At 40.2% G+C, this 23,458-nt stretch overlaps 1 protein-coding gene across 3 annotated transcripts in view; it reads left to right on the plus strand.

The window, feature by feature from the left end:
• The window catches only part of GALNT13 (polypeptide N-acetylgalactosaminyltransferase 13), a 214,198-nt gene that overhangs the window by 184,251 nt on the left and 6,489 nt on the right, over positions 1–23,458 (plus strand). The window contains exons 10-12 of one of the 3 annotated variants that reach the window (XM_056861044.1): positions 785–919; positions 12,014–12,043; positions 17,078–17,276. In XM_056861044.1, coding sequence (XP_056717022.1) covers positions 785–919; positions 12,014–12,043; positions 17,078–17,263 — 351 coding nt within the window. In that variant the 3' untranslated portion in view covers positions 17,264–17,276. The remainder of the gene's footprint in view (positions 1–784; positions 920–12,013; positions 12,044–17,077; positions 17,277–23,458) is intronic. The other 2 variants (XM_056861045.1, XM_056861046.1) reach the window with 2 other exon arrangements.

Genomic DNA, 23,458 nt, shown 5'->3' on the forward strand with positions numbered 1-23,458 from the left:
AGTCACTCTAAGGCCAGAGTGGCTCCCAGACATCACCGCCATTGCAGGCAGACCTGAAGGTGGGTGGTGGAGCTGACCAGGCTTGGTGGTGGTGGGCTATCCAGGCATCCTCTGTTGCTGCATCCAGGCCTGGAGCCACTCCTGGCATCTTCTGCCACTGCCTGGCCCAGAGCTGCTCCCAGCATCCTCCGCTGCCAGTCCCAGAGCCACTCTCGGCATCCTCTGCTGCCATCGACGGGCCTGGAACTGCTCCTGGTGTCCTCTGTCCACTGTCAGCTCTGCAGATAACTGTGTTGTATGTGCATGTGCAGACAACACTGTTTTATTCTGGGAGAATTTAATACACGCCTTCATGTATTTTATTTGTGATTTCATTTTTATTTTTTTTGCAAACATTGGAGTCCTGCCAGTTTGCAAGAAAGTCTGTGCAGCATCAGCATGGCCCCGATCTGTGGATTTAGATATCTTCAGATGGAGGGCAGACATTACTCTTTGATATATAGATACTATTTATGCTCCTCATCCCAAAGAAAGATACCAACAGGACATTTGTTTTTCTTCAATAAGAAGGAAACTGTATTTCCCCAGAGAGATGTTTGTCTGAGAATTAATCAGAAGTATGTGTTATTACAGTGCCTTTCACTGGCAAGATTATGCCACTGTATGAAATGTGGAAGGGCTAGTATAGTGGTTTATATGTTTCATATTTGTGTTGTTTTCATGTTATTGTGATTGAAACTATCATTATGGCAGTATTGTTAACATAACCATTTATCTCTTCCAGGTATTTTCATACACTGCTGACATGGAGATTCGCACAGATGATTTATGCTTGGATGTCTCTAGGCTCAATGGCCCTGTGACTATGTTAAAGTGCCACCACATGAGAGGAAATCAACTTTGGGAGTATGATGCCGAGGTATTTATTCAAATGCAGCAGGAAGCTAAATTTACTGTTGAGCTAAAATCATCCTTTAAGCTAAAGTTTGGTATGAAGTCCTCTGTCCAAGCTTGTGCTTATAATTTTTTACAGCTCTGTGATCTTTTGACTCAACCTCAATGTCATCCTGGAATCCTCCCAAACACATACACTCACAGTGTTTAAGTATGAACAATAATGTACTTTACTAATCTATTGTGGGGTATGAATAGACCCCAGAAGTAATCCATGGAATTTTTTTTAAGTCTTGGTGGTTTTATTGAGCGTGATACCAGATGCAAAGTAAAAACAACTATGCTTCATTATCTCCCTTTGGCAGTTCAGGAACAGAACTGCAACGGGGGAAAAGGTAACAAAGTGCATTTCGGTCAACAATGTATGTGCTTATACATACCTACACAATGTAACTAAGAGTAACGGTGACTTCCAACACCATCAACATAAACACTGTAGTTTACAAAAGCTCACAAGTGATGACGGTTGGAAACACCATAGGGCAACTAACCTCTTTAAGGTTGACAGATACGTAGAATATGGAGTTGTAGAAGCTTAAAAACAAATTTATGACCATTTTCCCATCCTTCTTTGGGTCCACATTTTAGTCAGGAGTATTAATTCCTTATATCTCACAAACATAACATCTTGCTGGCTACATCTAATCTGATGAGTGAGGTGTGAATTGGCTGTACTTTGGAGAGAGAATGTATTTATACACATGCATATGCATATTGTGCTAAAATCACAAGCGTATAAATGTATGTAGGACGGTTGTGCGTGTCAGTTCGTGAATGAAAGCAATGATCATATCTTTCTAATTCCAAGGATGGGAAATGATTATACATATTATGAACACAGAGATAGCATGGATCAGACAGTGTGGTTACATCAGTCTGGAGAAGAGCTTACCTTCAAGTAGTTAGGTTTTCAGCTTCAGCTGAAATTCTGGTCATCATAAACTCATTATACCATTGTTTGTTGGAATACCCTTGCTATCTGTTTAATAGCTGGAATGGAGCTATTGAACAGATTGAAGTGGTAGCAGGTCATTAAGTATATATTGTACTCATGTTCAAAGAGCTGTGCTCTATATAGCTTTCTAGGAGCTACCAAATGTTGCTTTAGATTTACAAAGTCATAAATGACTTGAAGTCCCGTATATTCAGTTGCTGTTTCTATTCTCCATTCTTACTAAAAAAACAATCAGAGCAGAATCCAAGTCCAGGAAAATTACTGAGTGGGACCAGGCTGAGATTGCTGTGTCTAGTGTACTACTGATTCTTAGATCAATGACTTTTTCCATTCTTTTGATTTTAGAAATTAAAGTAGAGCTGCATCAAATACTTAATCAGTATGATTGTGTGTGTGCTAAGTGCTGTCAAGTCACTTCCAACGTATGGTGACGGTATGAATTAATGACCTCCAAAGCAGCCTATCATTAACAGTCTTGCAAACTGAGGGTCCTGGCTTCCTTTATTGAGTCAATCCATCTCATGCTGGGTCTTCTTCTTTTCCTGCTGCCTTCAGGTTTTCCTAGCATTATTGTGTTTTCCAGTGAGTTTTGTCTTCTCGTAATGAGACCAAACTTACAGTAGCTTCAATTTAGTCATTTTAGCTTCTAGGGAGAGTTCAGCTTGATTTGATCTAGAACCCACTTATTTGTCTTTTTGTCAGTCCACAGTAAAACTCTCCCCCAACACTATATTTCAAATGAATCTACTTTCTTCCTGTTAGCTTTCTTCATTGTCCAACTTTCACACCCAGATATAGTAATGGGGAATACTATGCCATAATTTACCTTGATCTTAGTCACCAGCAACACATCCTTACACTTAAGAATCTTTTCTAACCCCTTCTTGGCTGCTCTTCCCAGTCTCAATCTCCTTCTGATTTCTTGGATGCAGTCTCCCTTTTGGTTGATGATGAAGCCTAGGAATAGAAAATCTTGAACAATTTCAATTTCTTCATGAACCTTAAACTTGTGTAATTTCCCAGTAGTCATTACTTTTGTCTTCTTGATGTTCCGCTGTAATCCTTCTTTAGCACTTTCTATTTTAACCTTCATCAGTAGTCATTTCAAGTCTTCACTATTTTCTGCCAGTAATGTGGTGTCATCTGCATATCTCAAATTGTTAATGTTCCTTCCACCAATTTTCACTCCACCGTCATCTAAATCAGTTTTCCTTATATGTTCTGCATATAGATTGAAGAGATAAGGAGATAAAATACATCGTCATAAGAACATAAGAAAGGCCCTACTGTATCAGACCAAGGCCCAACAAGTCCAGCAGTCTGTTCACACAGGGGCCAACCAGGTGCCTCTAGGAAGCCACAAACAAGATGACTGCAGCAGCACCATCTTGCCTGTGTTCCACAGCACCTAATATAATAGGCATGCTCCTCTGCTACTAGAGAGAATTGGTATGCAGCATGACTAGTATCCATTTTAACTAATAGCCATGAATACCCATTTCCTCCATGAATATGTCCACTCCCCTCTTAAAGCCTTCCAAGTTGGCAGCCATCACCACATCCTGGGGCAGGGAGTTCCACAATTTAACTATGCGTTGTGTGAAAAAAATACTTCCTTTTATCTGTTTTGAATCTGTCACCCTCCAGCTTCAACAGATGACCTCGCGTTCTAGTATTATGGGAGAGGGAGAAAAACTTCTCCCTGTCCACTCTCTCCAAACCATGCATAATTTTATAGACCTCTATCATGTCACCCCTTAGCCGCTTTCTTTCCAAGCTAAACAGCCCTAAGTGTCTTAACCGCTCCCCATAGGACAGTTGCTCTAGTCCCCTAATCATTTTGGTTGCTCTTTTCTGCACCTTCTCAAGCTCTGTAATATCCTTTTTTAGGTGCGGTGACCAGAACTGTACACAGTATTCCAAGTGTGGTCTCACCATAGATTTGTACAAGGCCAGTATGATATCAGCAGTTTTATTCTCTATTCCTCGTCTAATTATGGCCAGCATGGAATTTGCCTTTTTTACAGCAGCCGCACACTGGGTTGACATCTTCATTGAGCTATCCACTACCACCCCAAGATCCTTTCTTGGTCTGTTGCTGCCAGCACAGATCTCATCAGTGTACATGTAAAGTTGGGATTTTTTGCCCCAATATTCATCACTTTACACTTGCTCACATTGAATCTCATTTACCATTTTAATGCCCATTCTTCCAGTATGTAGAGATCCTTCTGGAGCTCTTCACAGTCCGATTTTGTCAGGTCATTGATGAACAGGTTGAAAAGCACCGGTCCCAACACAGATCCCTGAGGCACCCCACTGCTCACATCCCGTCATTGTGAGAACTGACCATTGATTCCTACTCCCTGCTTCCTATTTTTCAGCCAGCTCTCAATCCATAAGAGGACTTGTCCTCTTATCCCATGACTAGGAAGTTTGCTTAGCAGTCATCTGACACCTTTGTTAATTGGAAACCATTCTGTTTCTCCATATTCTGTCCTAACTGTACACTCTTGTCCAGAGTACAGGTTGCACATCAAAACAATCCAAGGTTGTGACACACCCATTTCTTTTAAAACCAACCATAGCTTTTCATGATCCATACAGTCAAAGGTTTTGCTGTAATCTATCAAACAAGCTGATTTTCTTCTGAATTTTTTTTGTATGCTCCCATAACCAACACAAATTTGCAGTATGATCTCTAGTGCCTCATCCTTTTCACTTGATCACTTGATTCAGAATCTTTTGATTAAACCAGATTAAAATCTTTTGATTAAACTGAAGCAGGTTTAGTTTTTATATAATCAATTAATTCTAGCACTACAATTGAATAAAATCACAATAAAATCATTGAAACATCACAAAAGAGCCCCGTAAATATCAAAACATCCATACTACATATAAAATATGAACAAATATAAATGTTAGATGGCGCACCATATAGCACACAAGCTACAGCAGGGGTCTGTGGGCAACCAGAATCCCCATAGGATTCCTAATAGATGTAAGCAAAATAAAAGCAAGCAGGGGAAATAAGGAGGCCAGCATTTGAAGGAAAACCATAGCTGGCCTCAACCATAGGCCTAGCGGAATAGTTCTATCTTGCAGGCCCTGCAAACTCCTTAAGGTCCCACAGGGCCCTGGTCTCATTGGAGAGACTATTCCTCCAGGCAGAAGCCAGGGCAGAAAAGGTCCTGGCTCCGGCTGAGGCTAGCCAGACCCTCTTTGGGCCAAGGACCACCAGCAAGTTGCTATTCGATTAACATAATGTTCTCTGGGGGCATACCAGGAGAGGCGGATAAGCTAGGTGTAAGGGAGGGAAGCAAAAAAGAGGATGTGGGGGGGGAGCAGCATGGCAGTTGGCAGGCAAGGGAAGGGGCTCTGTGGCTGATTCTTCTCATTCAAGGTGCCCTGCTTTTGTGGCACCTACAGATTAGTGCTAATTTTAATGTTTCTTTAACAGTAACTAGTTAAAAAAATTGATTAAAATGAAACTAGGTTTGGAATCTGTTGGAATAGTGCTAGAATCGTTTTGAACAGTTAAATGAAAAGATATTTGCTTTGGTGTTTTTAGGGGAGATGCTACAGAAGTATGCAGAAAAATGTAGAAGCAACTTGTAAAATCAGAATTGGCCATTAGATGGAGCCAAGAAGAAAGAAATCATTTGCGTGCTTAGAGTCAGATAGTTGAGATTGTTCTGTGAGGGCAATCTCAATTTGCTACTGCTTTCAGTTGCAGGTTCTATTCAGTTTACTTGTTCTGTTGCTTCCATTAATGAGAAAATACAAAAGATCTTCTTGGTAATATTTTAATAATTTGTTCAAATAGATCCTGTTAAGTTATGTTTATTCAAGTTTATGCTTCTTGGTTGTGAAGTAATTTAAGCAACAATTACTTTGTTTTCAAAGTTCTTATTAGTTTTCTGTATAATGGAGACATTGAATTATTGCCACATAGGATGCTTGGAGTTTTTGCCCTGTTTTAGTTTTATATGTGTATAGCTTTACTCGAACACCCACCAGTTTGTTTCCTGTTCTATTCACCAGTCATGAACATTGAGCCAATTTTTCATTGATAGGTACAACTATTTGTTGACATGTTCATGGCTACGTGGCAGGTTATTTCACTATATTCCATGCTAACAGTGCAGTGTGGTGCAGTCAGCTTTCTCTGTATCTGTGGCCACCATTTTACCTTCTGTGCCACCAGACAGCTTTTGATAATTTTTTTAAACAGTTTTTAAAAATGCTACTGCAAATATACACACTAATGTTCTAACAATCTGTTGCCATGACCTCTGAATTCCCACTATTCATTTTAAAAATAGTAAGTCTCCAGCCTGTTTGGCAGGAATTCATGGCCATTTGGCATGAACTAAACAAACCTGGTGATCGACTCATGACTGAGCGACATCTTTAAACACATCAAGTTCAACAGTCAAACACGTTTGATGTGAAATTCTCAGCATCCTTTCTTTTAAGTCCCATGGATTTAAATGTGAGAACCATGTAGGTGCTTTTCTGTGTTTTTATGAATACCCCAAGGTTTCTGAGGTGGGTCTAAAATTTTAAGATAATAAACAATAAAATAAACATTAAAAGGTAAAGATCCCCTGTGCAAGCACCGGGTCATTCCTGACCCATGGGGTGACGTCACATCCCAATGTTTACTAGGCAGACTTTGTTTATGGGGTGGCTTGCCAGTGCCTTCCCCAGTCATCTTCTCTTTACCCCCAGCAAGCTGGGTACTCATTTGACCAACCTCAGAAGGATGGAAGGCTGAGTCAACCTTTGGCCGATTACCTGAAACCAACTTCCATTGAGATTGAACTCAGGTCGTGAGCAGAGCTTGGACTGCAGTACTGCAGCTTACCACTCTGCACCACCGGGCTCTTAAAAATCAACCTTAGGTTGTATCTAAAGTAGCACTTGAGCAAACAAAAGGCACTCGGTACATGATTTTTCAAGGTTTTCTGTTCTATACACCGAACTTCATGTTCTTCTGCAGAGTCACCTGATCTTCAGTGACAGCTTTTAGGGGCTGTGTAAAGCAGGAAAGATCTGTTCTGTAAACAGAGCTCTTCTCACAGTTCTTTATGGCATTATACCTTTGTATGCTGGCCTTGGTGAATAGATGACAGTTCAAATGAGTACTCTATCTTAGCTACCATAATGAGCCATAGGCAAAGAAGCAGTCTTTCAGAACGTATTGAGTGGTTATCAATATTTATAATTTACTTGGTTTACAGTGTCATTCTAAGCAGAGTTACACCCTTACAAGTCCATTGACATTAATGCTTAGGCTTGTGCTGTTAGTATACCAATGTAGCCAGCTTGTAATGTTTAGATATATTATGAGTAGTGCACCATTACACACACCCACACCTGAAATTCTTCAGCTTAGATTGTTAAATAAAATTCGAGCATGCAAGCCCAGTTATGCACAGAACATAACTTGCTTTCTGTTGACCAGTTTCCTTCAAAATATTGTTGATGACTGTGATATTTTCTAAGTGGCCCACAATTTGTAAATACTGTGTGAATAAATACATTAATTATGTAGTTGATAACCTGAGTGTAAAAAAAATCACACGTCCAGAAAATCATACCTGAAGACTGGTTGATTTAAATCACATAATATTGCGACATAACCATCAATTTAATAATAGTCCATACCCTGGCAATGAGACTCTGTCACTGCCACAAATGATTCCCATGTGGACAATAAAGCAATATGCATGCACAACAACACCATCTGTGTACATATGCCAAACTTATGAACTGGAAGCAAACTCTTAGAAAATAGATCAGCTTTCTTTCTAAATACCAGAGACAGGTTGCCAATACTAAGCTGATTCTGATTTGTGCCATGGGGAGTTTGCCCATCATTAGATTTCTTAGGTTTTATACCTCAAGAGCAACCTTTTAAATCCTTTAAAAAATCTTGCCTAAAACTGTAGGGCTAAGTATGTTTAACATCACCATACTGTGCTGGGGCCAACCCAAAACTGTGTTCGCAGTGTTCAGTGAATAGCTTCTACAACTGTGATATAATTACACAAGAAATAAATGACTTTAAGTGAATGCCGTTATGTAATTGTCTTCTTAAGGCTGTACAAGACCACATCCCTCCTATGGTTCTCCAAGTAAAATCTGTGCAAATGTCCAGAGAAGAGACTGTGCCAATTCAGCATGCATTGTTTGAACTGGCCTTGAATATGGAAGAATTGCATATATATATTTTTTAAAGTTTACTCCTGGTAAACATTATGGCTTCACTGGATTGGATCCCGCTTAAAGTTTCTGCAGACACAAAGGGGGGGGGCTACTTTTGCCAATTTCACCCATCCTATGGAAGACCTTCAACTCCTCCCAGACTATTCCTGGGGGTCCTTGGTAGAGATATGAAGGCCCAGAAAAAAGAAGGGGGGAATTCAAAGTGGGGTTTTTTTCTGTTTCACATACAGGAAAAAAATGGGAAATTTTGGGGGAGCACTGGAAAAAACCTCTCATGAAATATTTTCACTTTTGCAATGAGTTAAATGCTTTATAAGGCAAGGTTTTTCACACTAGAACATATAGCATGAAAACGTCCTCAGAGTTTTCCAGTTTTTCCAATGGAAAAATTGGGAAATTCGGAGGAGTGCTGGGGGGAAAAAAACTTTTATGGTTTTGTGTTTTCTTGGTCTTGCTGTTTGTTTTGGAAGACGTTAAATGAATGACAAGATTTTACTCAGAATGTGTAAACTGGAATTTTTTTTATCTTTGACAATCTGTAGCGTTAGATAATGATAATTCTTATGTACACTGTATGCAAAAATTTCTAGAATGTTGTTTAAATGTGAATTATCTTAGTAATAACTAATATACTGTAATGTGTTTTATGATAATCCATTATCAAAGAGTTCTGTCTTTTCAATGTTACACAGTTTAACTTAATACCCAAGTATGCTGGCTCTCCAACCTACTGGGACTGTAATTTTGCCCAAATAATGCACTTTATTTTGTTTGCTAGAGAATGTTTTCCAGCTTTAATATTTTTCTTTCCTGCCTCTCAAATGGCAAAAATTAAGATATATATGCTACGGTAAGATAGGGTACATCAGTTTGCAACTCTTTCTCAAGTATTGGTTATATGTGCACTTTTTCATATAGAAAACCAAAACATTTGTACATTAAAGTTTCATAAATATGCCATAGTACAATTTATATGCTAATGAAGTTATAAACAAGGCATTTTATATTGTTAAATCAGTAAAAAAAAGTTTAGGTTTGATAGGGAAATAAGAATTGTATATATGTTACTATCCCTCCCCCCCAAAAAAAATTACTTTTTTTTTCAGAATTCTTTTTTCTTATGGATTCAAAATTTCTAGAAATTTAACGTCTATAGTCCCGCCCCCTTGTCCCCCAAGAACAGAATTTTTGGGGGCATTTCAGTTTGCAAGGGGAGGCAGGGAAATTTCACTTTTGCAGACGGATTTCCATCCATCCATGGGAATTTTTAGTGTGATCCAAGCCACTATTTCTATTTCACATGCTTATAGCATATAAGCTTTCATCTTGCTATTGAACCATTTAGAGAAGGAAGCATACAAATAAAAGCTGGCAAGGAATACACCTGTGATTTCCCTACAAGAAGACACTGTTATTTTACTTTCGTGGAATAACAAATACACAGTTTCAACTGGTACATAAATACAGTTTTAGTGCTCTTTCTGAGAACTAGGCCTGAGAGACTATAGCCTTAAGAGGTTGGGGTAGTATAATTCATTTACTATATGCAACACTGTTTCTCACCCTAACATTTGTGTCTTGAGAGAGATTAATTCAGTTGTCTAAAAAGCAAGGTGATGTGGTGGTAGGAAAGTGGGGCACGTTGCTCATCTCCATTTCCTTGTGAGCATGACACAGTGGAGCCTTGAAGAATGATTTTGTTGTATTGTATGGGGACATAATAAGGCAAGGAGTCCATACAATAAATCTACACACACTCTGCTCTTTTCACAAACTCCATGTTGGTTTATTTTCTTGAAACGCCACTGTAACTTCTCTGCAACATTTACGTGTCACTGGTTTTTGTGCCAGTTTGTTGCCATGGCTTTTAGTAAGCACCTTCTAGGTATTTATGCAGATTCTCGAGCTGATAAATTTTGCTTTTGAAATTTTGCTCAGTTTAATTTCGCACTACCTCTTTCACACTTCTATTTCACCTGGATATTTTGTGTGTTCTTTGTGAGCATTTTTTTCACTTTTTGTAAGTTTTTTTTTTTAAATGTGCAAGATTGAGGAGCTGAGCATGTAAATTTCTTACACCAATAGAAATGGTGTACTTTTCCAACTTTCCTGAATATATAACTGATCTAAATACAAACTTAGTACAAATTTTACTGTAGGGTAAAGAATGAGCATGAAAAAAATTCTCCTTAGGCTGAACTGGGTTCATATGAAAGCAACAAGGACTCACAGGGTAGAGGGCTTCCCATTAGCCCATGCCCTGCTTTTTCCCAGGGGCCCCTGCTGTGATAAAAGGACAATGTGAAAACCTCCTCTCCGCCAATGCCCAGGTGGGTGGGCTTGGAGCAGAAAGTGTGGGCATGCTTTCTGCTCCAACTCTTTCCCATCATGTGGCCATCGGTGGGTCTGAGGAAGCCTCTTTGTGCTTTCTTCTCCAAGCCTCTCTCTGACCACATCCACTCAGGTTGCTGCTGAGGTTTCAAGCTGTAATGTAATGAAATCTCTTTCAGCATGTTTTTGTCTGAGTTGTGTTAATTTGTCCAAGCCTCTGTTTGGGGAATTTCCTTTTTTTTTTAAGTTCTGGGATGTTTTCCTCTTGGTGATTAGTCTAGGTTTTAGAAACATTTATCCTTTTTGTACTTACGCTAGGGTTGCCAGATCCCTCCTGGCAATCGGCAGGAGTTTTTGGGAGGCGGGAATTGAAGTCCCTCCCCTGTTCAAACCCTGCCTTCCTTAGGCTCCACCCCCAAAATTGCCAGATATTTCCCAACCCGGAGCTGGCAACTCCAGCGATCCATGCCCCTGTGCGATGACATCACATCCATGGACGCTCTAGCACATGGCCAGAAACTCTATAGTCTCCATAGAGTTCTTGGGAGAGTGGTAGACTATCTGCCTGGTATGATGCCAGCGCTTCCGCAACGCACCGGAAGTGACTCAAATGTGCATGGATGCAGATCACTCCCTCCCCCCTTTCAGTCCGGCCTGCCTCCAATCCTCTGAATAGCAGAGTGTCAATGGGCAGCAGCATGAAGCACCGAGAGGTTGTCTGCCATTAGCTGGCACCCGGGAACCCTAATTTGTACTCATGGTATGCATTTTTTGATCTGCATTTTGAAGCCAAGTTCAGTATTAGCTACATAATACTATGTGCAGTAACAATTGGAGTTACTATAAAAAAATCTGTTGTTTGTTTGTTCCTAAGAGAAACTAATGATTAATTCCTATGTTCATACTAAATGATTAGGTTATCCTAATCACCAAAAGAATCAAGATTATCTGACATATTAATACACATATGGAAATGTAACTATATCAGCATACGTTGGTCAAGCCCCAAGCTCCATTCCCAATTGGCCTTGGCTGTCTTTTCCATTTCTTGGTACCAACTTTCTTATCCATTGGGTCGCGGCATCTGTCTTCTCTGCACTGTTTATGACTCATTGTGAAGAGCCATAGATGTGAATCACAGATCCCTTGAAGCATACAGCATACTTCTGCACCTATTCACTTGAGCACCTTTTCCCCCCTGACCAGAGCTCCTCAGACTGCCTCATTGATCATCTCCATTTCAGCCATATACTATTCTTGGAGCTTGTGGCTGCCCAAATGGCCATTTTCAGAGCAGGGAGCTCTGCACACAGAGTTCACTATTTAGCGGCAGTACAGGCAATACGGTGAGCCTTTTACACACCAAAGTGTATTCAGCTATGTAAGAAGTACTTTCTAGCTGGTTCTGAGAACTAGTATTTGATGTTTATGCACATATCAAAGACGTGTTTTTCAAAAGATTAATATTATTTGTAGTAAAATGTTTTCCTGGGTTAAAGTTTGATTGCATATGTCACATTTCTTTGCTTTCATCAGTATATAGGTAAATGGGAATATAGCTTCGAGGTAAGTGATTTAACTTGATAATCCCTGTGACTGATTCTAGTGTAGGATCTTGCTTTGCTGCTGTGATGTTGAACCTGGCCCTTACTTAGTTGCCTTCAGTAGACTGTTATATGATGTGGACTTTAGACTTCCAGTGACACGTAGTCCAATACCAGTAGCTGAAAATGTTTTGTTAGATTCCACTTAGGTTCCTTAAAAAAACAAACAAACAAAAAAACTTTTAACTCCAAGTAGTGCTAAAGATGTGTCAGCAAAATCCCCAAAGTATCCTTTCCTAGTATATGTGTCATACAGTGATCTAGGACTGCATTTGTCCTAAGCCAGTGGTTCTTAACTACCTCTCACCAAGTGCTCATCTTTATCATCAAAGGCCATCCAGATCACTTAAAAAAAGGACATAAAACAGCATTCCAAACCAGGTCACTGCATTGATGATACACCAATACAATTGCAACTTATCAATACATTTATGATACACCAATGCCAGGCATATTCAATGAGACCCTTCTGCCTAATGGCCATCAGCCAACTGTTTATTTTTACATTGGATTCCTTTTTGCATAATGCCGGATTGCTTTTTAAAAGAAATCCAGACTAACAAATGTGACCTTCAGAACAGAGTGACCAGTATAAAACAACTCCACACCTATTGCAAAAGAAGAGAAGGGGCTACCTAAAATCCCAAATGTTCTAAAGTTAACTTTTGAATGTCCTCTGAAATGGGTAGATCACCCCCTAAGAAGCCATGTGCCCCCCATTGAGAACCAGTGTCTTAAAGCACTTCAGTGTTGTGGTCTTCTAGTATCTTCAGCCAACCTAGCTATCCAAAATATCATTTATGGTTTATCCTGTGCCTGAAAACTGCCAGGTTCCCATTGATTAAGTAGTACAGCTGAATAACAGCTTTTGTTAACTAACCACACAATATTAAAATATCAGCAGCATGTACTCCAGAGAGGAGGACCGGTTGGTTAACTAACTGTCCACCTTTAATTTCATTTATTCAAAATGCTAATGCCAGATTGCTTTTTTTAAGCACTCAGTGAACAAGTAATGTGAGGAAACTTGAATAAATGCTGGAGGATGCAAGGAGGTGGGTGGGAGAACTGAATGTGAAGACATCTGGCAAATAGGGGAACCATCCAAATTATAACCTAAGGTGCTTGCAGTTCTGACATTTTATTCACTATTTCCAAACCTATTAAAGATTATCAGTATAGACATCATTGTTAATTTGGTCAACCAGCTGCTGTTTCTTTTTTGGATGGGATAATCAAGTAACCCTTGACTGGCTGTCATGCATTAACTGGTTTTTCATGTACTAGTCATGCTAGATCAGTTCTAAAGTTATGGCAGCCAAACAGTAGAATTTTGCTGAATCTGGTAAATCATTCCGAGTTCTACCCAAAATATAGACCCTCTGTAAACTGAAGGATTAATACTTCTATGAGGTTTATTGTTTTCCTGTAAATTGGTAGGATTAAGTGAAAGGCAAACTGTACAGGCAGGACTCGGTGTGGCTTTGAGATGAGCTTTGTTTTATTGAATTTGTACAATTCACTGAATTCAAAGCACTTATGTTCTTGCCAGGTCTTAAGTCATTCGTAAAATCTATCTCACCTTGTTTATAATTATCTCTTGGATCTGTTGAATATGTTTTAATCAATGTTTAAATATGCAAGGCTGTTAAGGCTGCCATTAATTTATTCCCATGACATTTCCTTTCCACTAGTGAAAAAGGAATAGACATGAGCATGCATCTCAGATTCATAATGAAACTAAAGCAAAAATTGATGTTCCAGCTGCTTACTCAAACCGACATTATAGGGACACTCATTCTTGAAATGTTCTTATAGTTCTCCATGCAAGAAATACTTAAACACATATACAATTGTATGCTGCCATACGTTGTTAGACAAGGATTTATTAATATGTGTTTTTATTGTTAAACAATTGTACTCAAGCATAGCTGTAACTTCTTTACTGTATTTTATTTTTCCCTTCAATTTCTTCTATTCAGCTTTCCTTTTTTTTTAAAAAAAGGACCATGCTGTGGGCTGTCTTTAATATTCATAATGTACTAAGCAGTACTATATGCCAATTGTACATATGTTGTTTCGTGTTCCTCTGACCTTTGTTTCAATTTTCATAAGCTCAGAGCACGTCTTTATCATTGATGCTCCTCTATAGATTTTGAAATAGTTGTAATTCTGTAGATCACGTTAATAATATACATTAGGGTTGCCAGGACCCTCTTCAACACCAACAGGAGGTTTTTGGGGCAGAGCCTGAGGAGGGCGGGGTTTGGGGAGGGGAGGGACTTAAATTCCATAGAGTCCAATTGCCAAAGCGGCCATTTTCTCCAGGGGAAATTATCTCCATTGGCCGGAGATCAGTTGTAATAGCAGATCTCCAGCTAGTACCTGGAGGTTGGCAGCCCTAATATACAGTAATAACCAGTCCCTTATGCACGTTTCACTTTTCTTGCTTGAAATCAATGTCCTATGCCAAGCTTGCTTTTTCATTCTCGACCCTGATTGAGACGCATAAGTAAAGCTTACTGGACTTAGATGTGCGGATCCAGAGCTCATGTGTAAATTGAAAGGTGCACAAGGAGTGCCAGCACGCTGACCCATTCACTGGAGATTAGTATGCTCATTGCTTGGAGTACCCTGAGTTGCCCTCTCTGTTGAAGTGAGTTAGGAAGCCTCGTAGACGAGGAGCACTGAAAGGAATTTGAAGCACCCTCAAGTAGATCTCTGGATCAAAGTGAGTGCCTCCACTGAGTTTGTTTCACTTGATGAGAGTTTCAATTAGATACGTACTTAGCATTTTGGCTTTGAGAAATTCCAGTAGGGAACAACAGGTAACTGATCAGAAACAAATTAGTTTTGTAACCACATAGCATGGATCCTTAGCTCACCAGATGACATTTGGAACATGTTTGCAAGTGTGCGTTGGTTTTATGGTTGGGTTTTTCTGAACCTGGCATGCCCTTAAAGCCTCGCCACTGCTGAGGACCTTACCTCACTGCCCGGTTTCCCTCTCAACATTGCATACACAGCAAGGCAAAAGTGTAGCATTATTGCTCACTGCACATGCCATACACACTAGCAGCATGTCCTTCCCCCAAAAAAAACAGCAAAAAAACAAACAAAACAACCCTAGCAATTATCTAGTGAGTCTGAAACCAAGCCTTTGGGGATCCTTGACCCACATGAAGGTCTCGACCCTTGAGGCGAAGACTCTTTTTCTAGGACATGCTCACCGTGAGGTCTTTTGTTACCAAGGGAGATTGGAGCTGGAATACGTTATCCTCCTGTAGTGGTCCCTGTAAGCAGTGACAATGCCACAAAGGTAGAATGTTGTCCTGTCTATGAGCTTTTTTATGATGTGTGTGTATGTATAAAGTGCCGTCAAGTCGCAGCCGACTTACGGCAACCCCTTTTTGGGGTTTTCATGATAAGAGACTAACAGAGGTGGTTTGCCAGGGCCTTCCTCTGCATGGCAACCCTGGTTTTCCTTGGTGGTCTCCCATTCAAATACTAACCAGGGCCGACCCTGCTTAGCTTCTGAGATCTGACGAGATCAGGCTAGCCTGGGCCATCCAGGTCAGGGCTTTTTATGACATACCTGCTAATAAATGGAAGGTGGGATTGGAGAAACAGCAACGATCACCACATGTCCAATAGCAATGTTATTAAATGCTCCTACATGGAGGCTACATCTTCTCATCACTGGAGATTGTGGTATCGTTGTGCTAAGGTAATCCTTAGTAACCTGATTTTCCTAAGTCAACAAACCAATCCAGCTGTGAATGATTGGTGTAGCATGATACCCAGTGAAGTGAGCCAGTGTGATGTAGTGGGGTAAGAGCATCAGACTGTAATCTGGAGAGCCAGGTTCGATTCCCTGCTCCTCCACATGCAGCCTGCTGGGTGACCTTGGTCCAATCATAGTTCTCTCAGAACTCTCTCAACCCGGGCAGAGGCAGGCAATGGCATGCCACCTCTGAACGTCTCTTGCCTTGAAAACTCTACAGCAGGGGTGTCGAACTCATTTGTTAGGAGGGCCAGATATGACATAAATGACACTTGGTTGGGCTGGGCCATGTGAACCAAATAAATAAATAAATATGATAAAATGTAATGCTATACTAGAGATACAAACTTTATAAAAGACACAGGCGAAGTCAGTTAATTATATTGTTTTTTACTTAAAACACAAACAAGCTTACAACAATAACATTCTTACAGTATTTTTTAACAGTCTTATTATTATTGTTGTAAGCTTGTTTGTATTTTAAGTAAAAAACAGTACTTTACACATACAATATCCAACGATGTGCAGATTCAGCCATCAAAAACTCTCTAAATGTTTATTTTTTAAAAAAAAACTTAACAGGAAGAAAGCCAGACTAGAATAGCCTCCTTAATGCGGTACTTGTCTCTACGCATGGCAGTTTTACCATTTTAAAAATTTTCCCACTTCCAAAAAAGAATGTGATCTCAATCAGCAGCATGAAAGCAGTTTGATTTTGCTGAACGGGAAGGTTGACTTCAAGTTAATATAAAATGAATGTTCCATTTGAACTCAGGCAACCAAGAGGGGACTATCAGTAAAAAAAAAAAAAAAAAATGATAAAGGTTTGTACAGTAAGTGTTCTGCTTTACTTGTTAAAACAAATTTGATAGTGGGAGAAGAAATCATGACTTATGGCTAGTGTGATTAATACGATTCAGTCCTAGTTTATAGGACAATTCTGCAGCATTTTTAGGTGGAGGTTTACTCTTTATAACACTGTTCCTAGATCAGTGTTGATCATCTTGTGTTCATTAACACAATCAGTTTTTATAGTCTTTAGTATGCTATGTCATGTCCAAAGATTATTTGCAGGGGGGGTGGGAATCTTACGGCTATGCTTGAGAGCACCAATTACTCTGGTATGTAGACCTCATTGCCAATGTCCTGTCGAGATTTTTTTTCTGTTTCTTTGTTTGTGATTTCTGTTTGTACCATTCTTCTGTCGCATAGACACATACATTTCTTCATATCATTACCCAATCATGTCTGACAATAAGCAGAATAGAAGATGGCACTCACGGCCCCACAGTGGAGATGTGTAATGGCGGTCGTTCTCAAAGATGGCTGCTGAAAAACTACACACGGCTGGAGGTTTTTAGGAACATTTTTAACAGCCCCACTGACTATTTCCTTTAGCAAACGTCTGGAGGTTGGTATCAAAGAACAAACTCATTTTATTTGCATTCTCTTCTTCTTTTTTCTGTCTTCTACTCTCCTAACTAGTTTACTTTCATATATAGCACTTGGGGGGGAGGATTGTGTTCCATTGAAATGTGTGACTTTTAAGTAGGTCTTTAGTAACTGTGTGACTTTTAAGTAGGCCTTTAGTAAGCCAAGTGGCAGCTATATTAATGAAATAGTCTTATCCCACTTGCAGTTTTGTATCACCTAAGATGGCACTAATCTGGTTTTTTGATAACACTTGTAGCTTCAGGAGAGATGATCGAGCCTCATAGCCTTTGAGTGTCACAGAAGAGCAGTACTCCTTAAATGCAACTATCACTCCTTTTACCTAGCACAACCTCAGCAGCATTGGATGGCCAACCCTTTGGTAAATTACCTAACCTGTTGTGCCTTTTTAGGAACCTGTCCCATTCTTCATTCATTCTCAGGGGCGGCTCAAGGTGTGTTTTCCTTGCACCAGCCTTATTGCCACGGCCTCCGCCCAGGAGCCAGAGGATATAGCCCTCCTAACCTCTTCGCTGTCTCGGGACTTGTTAAAAACAATGTGGCAAGCCACACATGAGTTCATCCACCATTTTGATTGGCCAGCAACAGGCAGCCAGAAAAGAAGGAATCTCATGAGAGTTCAGGTACAGGCATAACACAGGTTGCTATGTTTTTTTATTCAAGAGGTCTAGAGAAGGGAAGGATTATCTCCTCCAGCTCCCAAGCAAAGGTAGCAATCAAATGGATGACAGCTAAGTAGGGAAGCAGCTGACCATTAGTAGGTGGACTGGGAAGTTGCTGCCACAGCTTCTCCCTACCACCTGAAGGTGCTTCATTCTAGAGGTGGCCGTGCTTACTATGCATTGTAGAGCATAAGTTGGCAGGTACAGGATAGTCTCTCCCTGAATAGTGTGATTTGCCATCTTATTTCTGCTCACACTTTTATTTTTAAATACCCCTTGTTTTGGGTAGGCATCTCTGACCTTCCTGAAAGCCTTGACATTTTCGGTGATGGCACCCATCCTTTGGAACAGTATTCCAGAGGAGGTACAAAGAGCACCTACTCTGGCTAGAGCCCACAAGCTGTTTTAAGGCCATGCCATTTCAGCAAATTCTTTTGCCCTGCAGACCCATTGACCTTCTTGATTTGTAAACAACTGCCATCTCTTAAGTATATTTCAGACTGGATCTCCACTGGAACGTTTGTTATTGGATAAAGTTTCTCCATGTTCATTCATCTCTTGTTATTCATTATCAGCTGTTGTTGTAATGTTGTAATTTTATTGTTAGCTGCCTTGAACAAAGATGGGTGGGATATAAGTTTTAAAAACTAAATGCATGGCCGTATTTTTGCCATGGCTGTGGAGCAACATTGGGAGAAGATAGAGGTGGCTGTGAAACTTACTCAAGTTTGTCAAGTATATCACTGACATGGATGGACACAATAAGAACATAAACGATATATGTCTGCCTACCTACTGGTTATATTAAGTAAGAAATGTGCTTTTAGCTTAACAGGCATGAACGGTCCCATTAGGATGCAAAGACCATGTTTGCTTCACAGTTTACTTCACAGTTTGGAAAACCCTGTCTCAAATCCAGACAGGAGCAAACCTCAAACTGTAGTATATATACCATATCGTATGAAGAAAAGAAGGGTGCCACACCAAGGCAAAACAAAAGCAAGAAAACCAATGGTGCAGAGGGAAATGAATTCTTTAATGATACTTATAACCCCAATGCATTTCGCGTGCAGCTTTGTCAGGGGGAATCTTTCAGATCCTTTTTAGTAACATCCCCATCTTAATGCATGCATGAAGGCAAAAGTGAGCTGTTCCAGCTGGTACCGGCTCTTATCTACAGAAGCATCTGCCAAGAAATGTTCTCATTTAACCCCTTAGGGTGCAAAGTTTTTAACCTCAGAATCCACTCAGCTTCTTTCATCAACAGAGACTCACTTTTGCCTTCATGCATGCATGGGGATGTTACTAAAAAGAATGTGAAAGATCCCCCCCGATGAAGCTGCACACGAAACACGTTGGGGTTATAAAAATGATTAAAGAATTTGTTTCCCTCTTTACCAGACTTGTCCAAACTGCGGCCCCTGGGCCTCATGCGGCCCAGGACGGCTATGAAGGTGGCCCAACACAAAATCGTAAACTTAAAACATTATGAATCAGCATATTGTTAGTGTTAGTGTATTTCATGTGCGGCCCGAGTTAGTGTTAGTGTATTAAATGTGCGGCCCAAGACAATTCTTCTTCCTCCAATGTGGCCCAGGGAAGCCAAAAGATTGGACACCCCTGCTCTATACCATATTGGGTGCAATGTTATAGGTTCTAGCCAATACTGTGGTGTTTGCCACGAGCTGTCTGTGTGGAGAATTTTCATGAGATCGCTTTCTCGCACTCTAGCCTCTCTTTTGTATTTACTGCTTATGAAAATGTGCGATATGGACATTTGGTCACCATGTGGTCACCCAGGAAAGAGTAGTTGTCTAAACCTTGGCTACACCTGTTTTGCACGGTGATGCAGGTAGTCAACATATGCACTGGGTCCGCTCCCAAGGCTCTCGTTTCACTGTGGAATGAATCCAGTAAGCACTATACATGGGCTGAAGGCTGGCGCAAGAATTCAGTCTATGAATGTAGTGCAAAAAGGGAGATTTGAATGAAGATGAGTTAGCAGCTTTATCTAATAAACTCTCATCAGTTCTTGTGCCTTTATTTTCCTCATGTTTTTTAAAGCAGCCTTTTAAAGCAGCATATCAGTAATGTCTGCTGTGTAAATACTGGGAATTTTTGCATTAGTACTGTGGCTTGGAACCCCCAGTAAATCTCTGCTAACAGAAGGCATTTCTGTCACCAGAATGGGGCATCCTTGTCTCCCCCTCTCACCACAACCTGAAATGCTTCCCAGAATGTTACTTCTGGAGGACAAGGGTTCCCACAGGAACAGTATAAGGGTGAATTGTGTGTCTGTAGTGGGAGGAGGAAATCAGTGAAAATGTATTAATTCATTTACGCCCCACCTTTCCCCCCAGTGGGGACCTGCAGTGGCCTACATTGTTCTCTCCATCAATTTATCCTCACAACAACCCTGTGAGGTAGACTAACTTGGAGTATGTGACTGTCCCAAAGTCATCCAGCAAGCTTCCACGGCAGAGTAGGGATTCGAACCTGGGTCTCCCAGATCCTAGTCCAATGCTATAACCCACTGCATCACACTGGCTTCCCTCCCTTCCATTAGCAGTTTATCATAAGTTTATCATAAGATCCTAGCCTATGATTTTTTTCTGGACAGTTTCCAGAACATTTTTACACATCTTTACAGAAATGTCAAGTTGTCCTCAAAGTTTTGTTTTAAATAATAAACAGCTATCCAGATTGGTAATTGTTCTTTTTTTATAATTTCCCTCCTCAAATTGCTGACGCAGCAGAATCACTATGCTTTTTTACTGTGTTTGTCATAATGACTGGTATTGTAAACTCTTCTAAACAAGCTTACATAAAGAAAACAGAAGGGTTTTTTCCCTCTTCTTTTTATAAGTGTTTATGCAGCTTGAGTTTGCTGCAGTGTAATAATCGTGCTGCTGAAAAATTAACAAGAGATTCTAGCCTGGGTGGTTTTGTTGGTAATGTTTTTCCAATGTAATTGATGGTTGACCAAACAAAGCCGGCTTTTCTGTAATAGCATCCATAACAACAGAACAGGAGAAATAAGTGCTTTTTAGAAGACAATTGAAAAACCCAACAAGCTTTGCCTGACATGAAATGGGGTAACAAATACAAAGGCACAGCTGATAAGAGACAGCATGGTATCTGTAGGCTTGCTTGGATTTCTGGCTATGATTCATAGTATTATCGATTTAATTACCGTAAACCTAATATATTGAGTTACCGTGAATATAGTGATCTGGCGAATAATCCCCACCAGTTAACATTCTTAGAATGAAGGTGGAAATGTCCTATTCTCACATTGCTGCAAAATATGAAATGGCCATATGATCTAATGTAAAAGGATGTAAGCTTCTCTTTGGGAATTGCAGGGTGGTTTGTTTAAACCAAGAGGCAAAACCTCAGGGGAGATGTTCCTTAAAGAGCTTTCCCAGTAGAAACTGTACAGCACATAAAGTTGTGAAATGAGACGTGTGTCAATCTAGCGTGAAATAAAGTGTGGTCTTTTGGCAGAAGGTTAGAGATTTGTGCAATCTCATCATTGAAACTATCTCTGGGAAATGGTTTCATTACTTTTTAAAATGTTGAATTGACAAATGTTGTTGCCGTGGGTTTTTTCCCCTTCTTAATACTCTCTGTAAACGTGCTAGATAAATAAGAGCTGGTGCCTCTGGATAAAGAGCCTTAAGCTAAATTTTCACTACTCTGTTTTGTTGTAAACAAATTATTATTATTGATTAAAAGGCAGATTATGTGCACAATGCTTCTAATTCATATGGATCCCCATGCTTTGTAGACATTAAGTGAGAGTGCATTTAAGTACATGCAGGCAGACACAGACAAAAATATTTTACTTGTTTCTTACCCTCAAGTAAAGAACCTGATTTAGTATTCATGGATAAAATTAGGAGATATTTGAGCAACAGGTACCTTTTTTCACACCACTATATGAATGAATCCCATAACATTTGGCCAGTGTTCTGCCACAGTTGAGTTGAGCAGAGCTGGAATTTTCCAAGCATTGCATCAGGAATCTAAACTTCTTGATTCCATGTCATTTGAAACATTGGATAAATCTTGGTTTAATTTGCAATAGTCTCCTCACAGATTTTTTTCCTGTATCCCAGTGAGCTGCAATTCCAGAGTTCTGTGATGATAAGCAGGGGCCATAAAATCATTCAAAATATAGGAAACAACAGCCCTGGACTCACTCGGGGCTGCTCTTTCATCCAGGAGGCTTTAGACTGAAGGAGGGTTCTTAGCTGGCTCCCTGGTGGCAGCTTGGCGACTGGGGCAATTGGGCCCTGGCTCCATTGACCTTGATTTGCCAAGCAGCAGCTGGCCAGTTGAGAGGGGGTAGGGTCTCCAGGTGCACTTGGAGGCCCAAGGCTTCACTGGGGTCCATTTTCAGAAGAGTTAAGGGGCCACTGCCGGGGACTGGGCCTCTCAGTCTGCGCTGGCTTCCCCACCAACCCTTCTCTTGGTTTCGGCATTTGCATTGTGGGGCTCTTTGTGTACTGTATGCTCCAGTCTCAGGTTTTTGTAGACAGCTTGGGCCGGATCCAGTTTTGGGGGGAGGCTGAGCCTGTATGCCTACCTCCCTTGGTCTGTGAATCTCCACAGGGGTCTTGGGGGTTAGGCCACCTGTCATGGGCTCACCTACTGACACCTCCTCACACGAAGAGGCGGTAGAGGAACTCAGTCCCAGCCCCAGGCTGATTACAGAGGAGCTGGCACTGTCACAAGTTATAACAGAGGAGCAGTCGCAGGCAGAAGCTGTTACACCGTGCCCTCAGCCCTCCAGCTCACGAACTCAAGCTGTGCCTGAAACCCAGCAACCGTCAGCCTTGCCTTTAGGGCTGCTGGAGCCTTTGGAACAAAGAAGGATGCATTTATGAAGGAAACTCCAGGAGAAATGGAAAGACAGAGAAGTGCGAGATTGCTGGCTCAGCATAGATCTTTTTTTTATATATATATAATAATTTTATTGGTTTTTATAATACAAATTTTCCATGATAGTAAACAACAATAAAAGCAATATGAAATTCAAAATTCTAACTCTATGTTGTTATGGTTTCTTGAATTCATAACAAAAAAAACAAATTAAAGGAAAATTTACGACTTCCCCATCACCTCTCTCCGCTTCTTAATAAAGTATTCATCCCATCGTAATTGGTCTGATCTTAACTATCATAAATTCATTTAACTTTCATAAAACATCTTCTATTAATATAAATGATTATAACTCTTAATATTAATTGTGTCCTCTAGATCAGATTAATAAGTATTCTTCCATTTTCCCCAGTTTTAATTCATATTCACAATATTTCATCCAATCCTCCCATTCCCCTAAAAATCGAACATTGTCTTTTTCATTTAAAATGGCTGTAAGTTTTGCCATTTCCACCAATTCAAACATTTTCCCAATCCAGTCTTTTTTCTCGGGAATTTCTGCCCCTTTCCATTTTGCTGCATAAAGCAGTCT

The sequence above is a fragment of the Euleptes europaea genome, chromosome 15 (assembly GCF_029931775.1).
Source record: "Euleptes europaea isolate rEulEur1 chromosome 15, rEulEur1.hap1, whole genome shotgun sequence".
NCBI lineage: Eukaryota > Metazoa > Chordata > Lepidosauria > Squamata > Sphaerodactylidae > Euleptes > Euleptes europaea.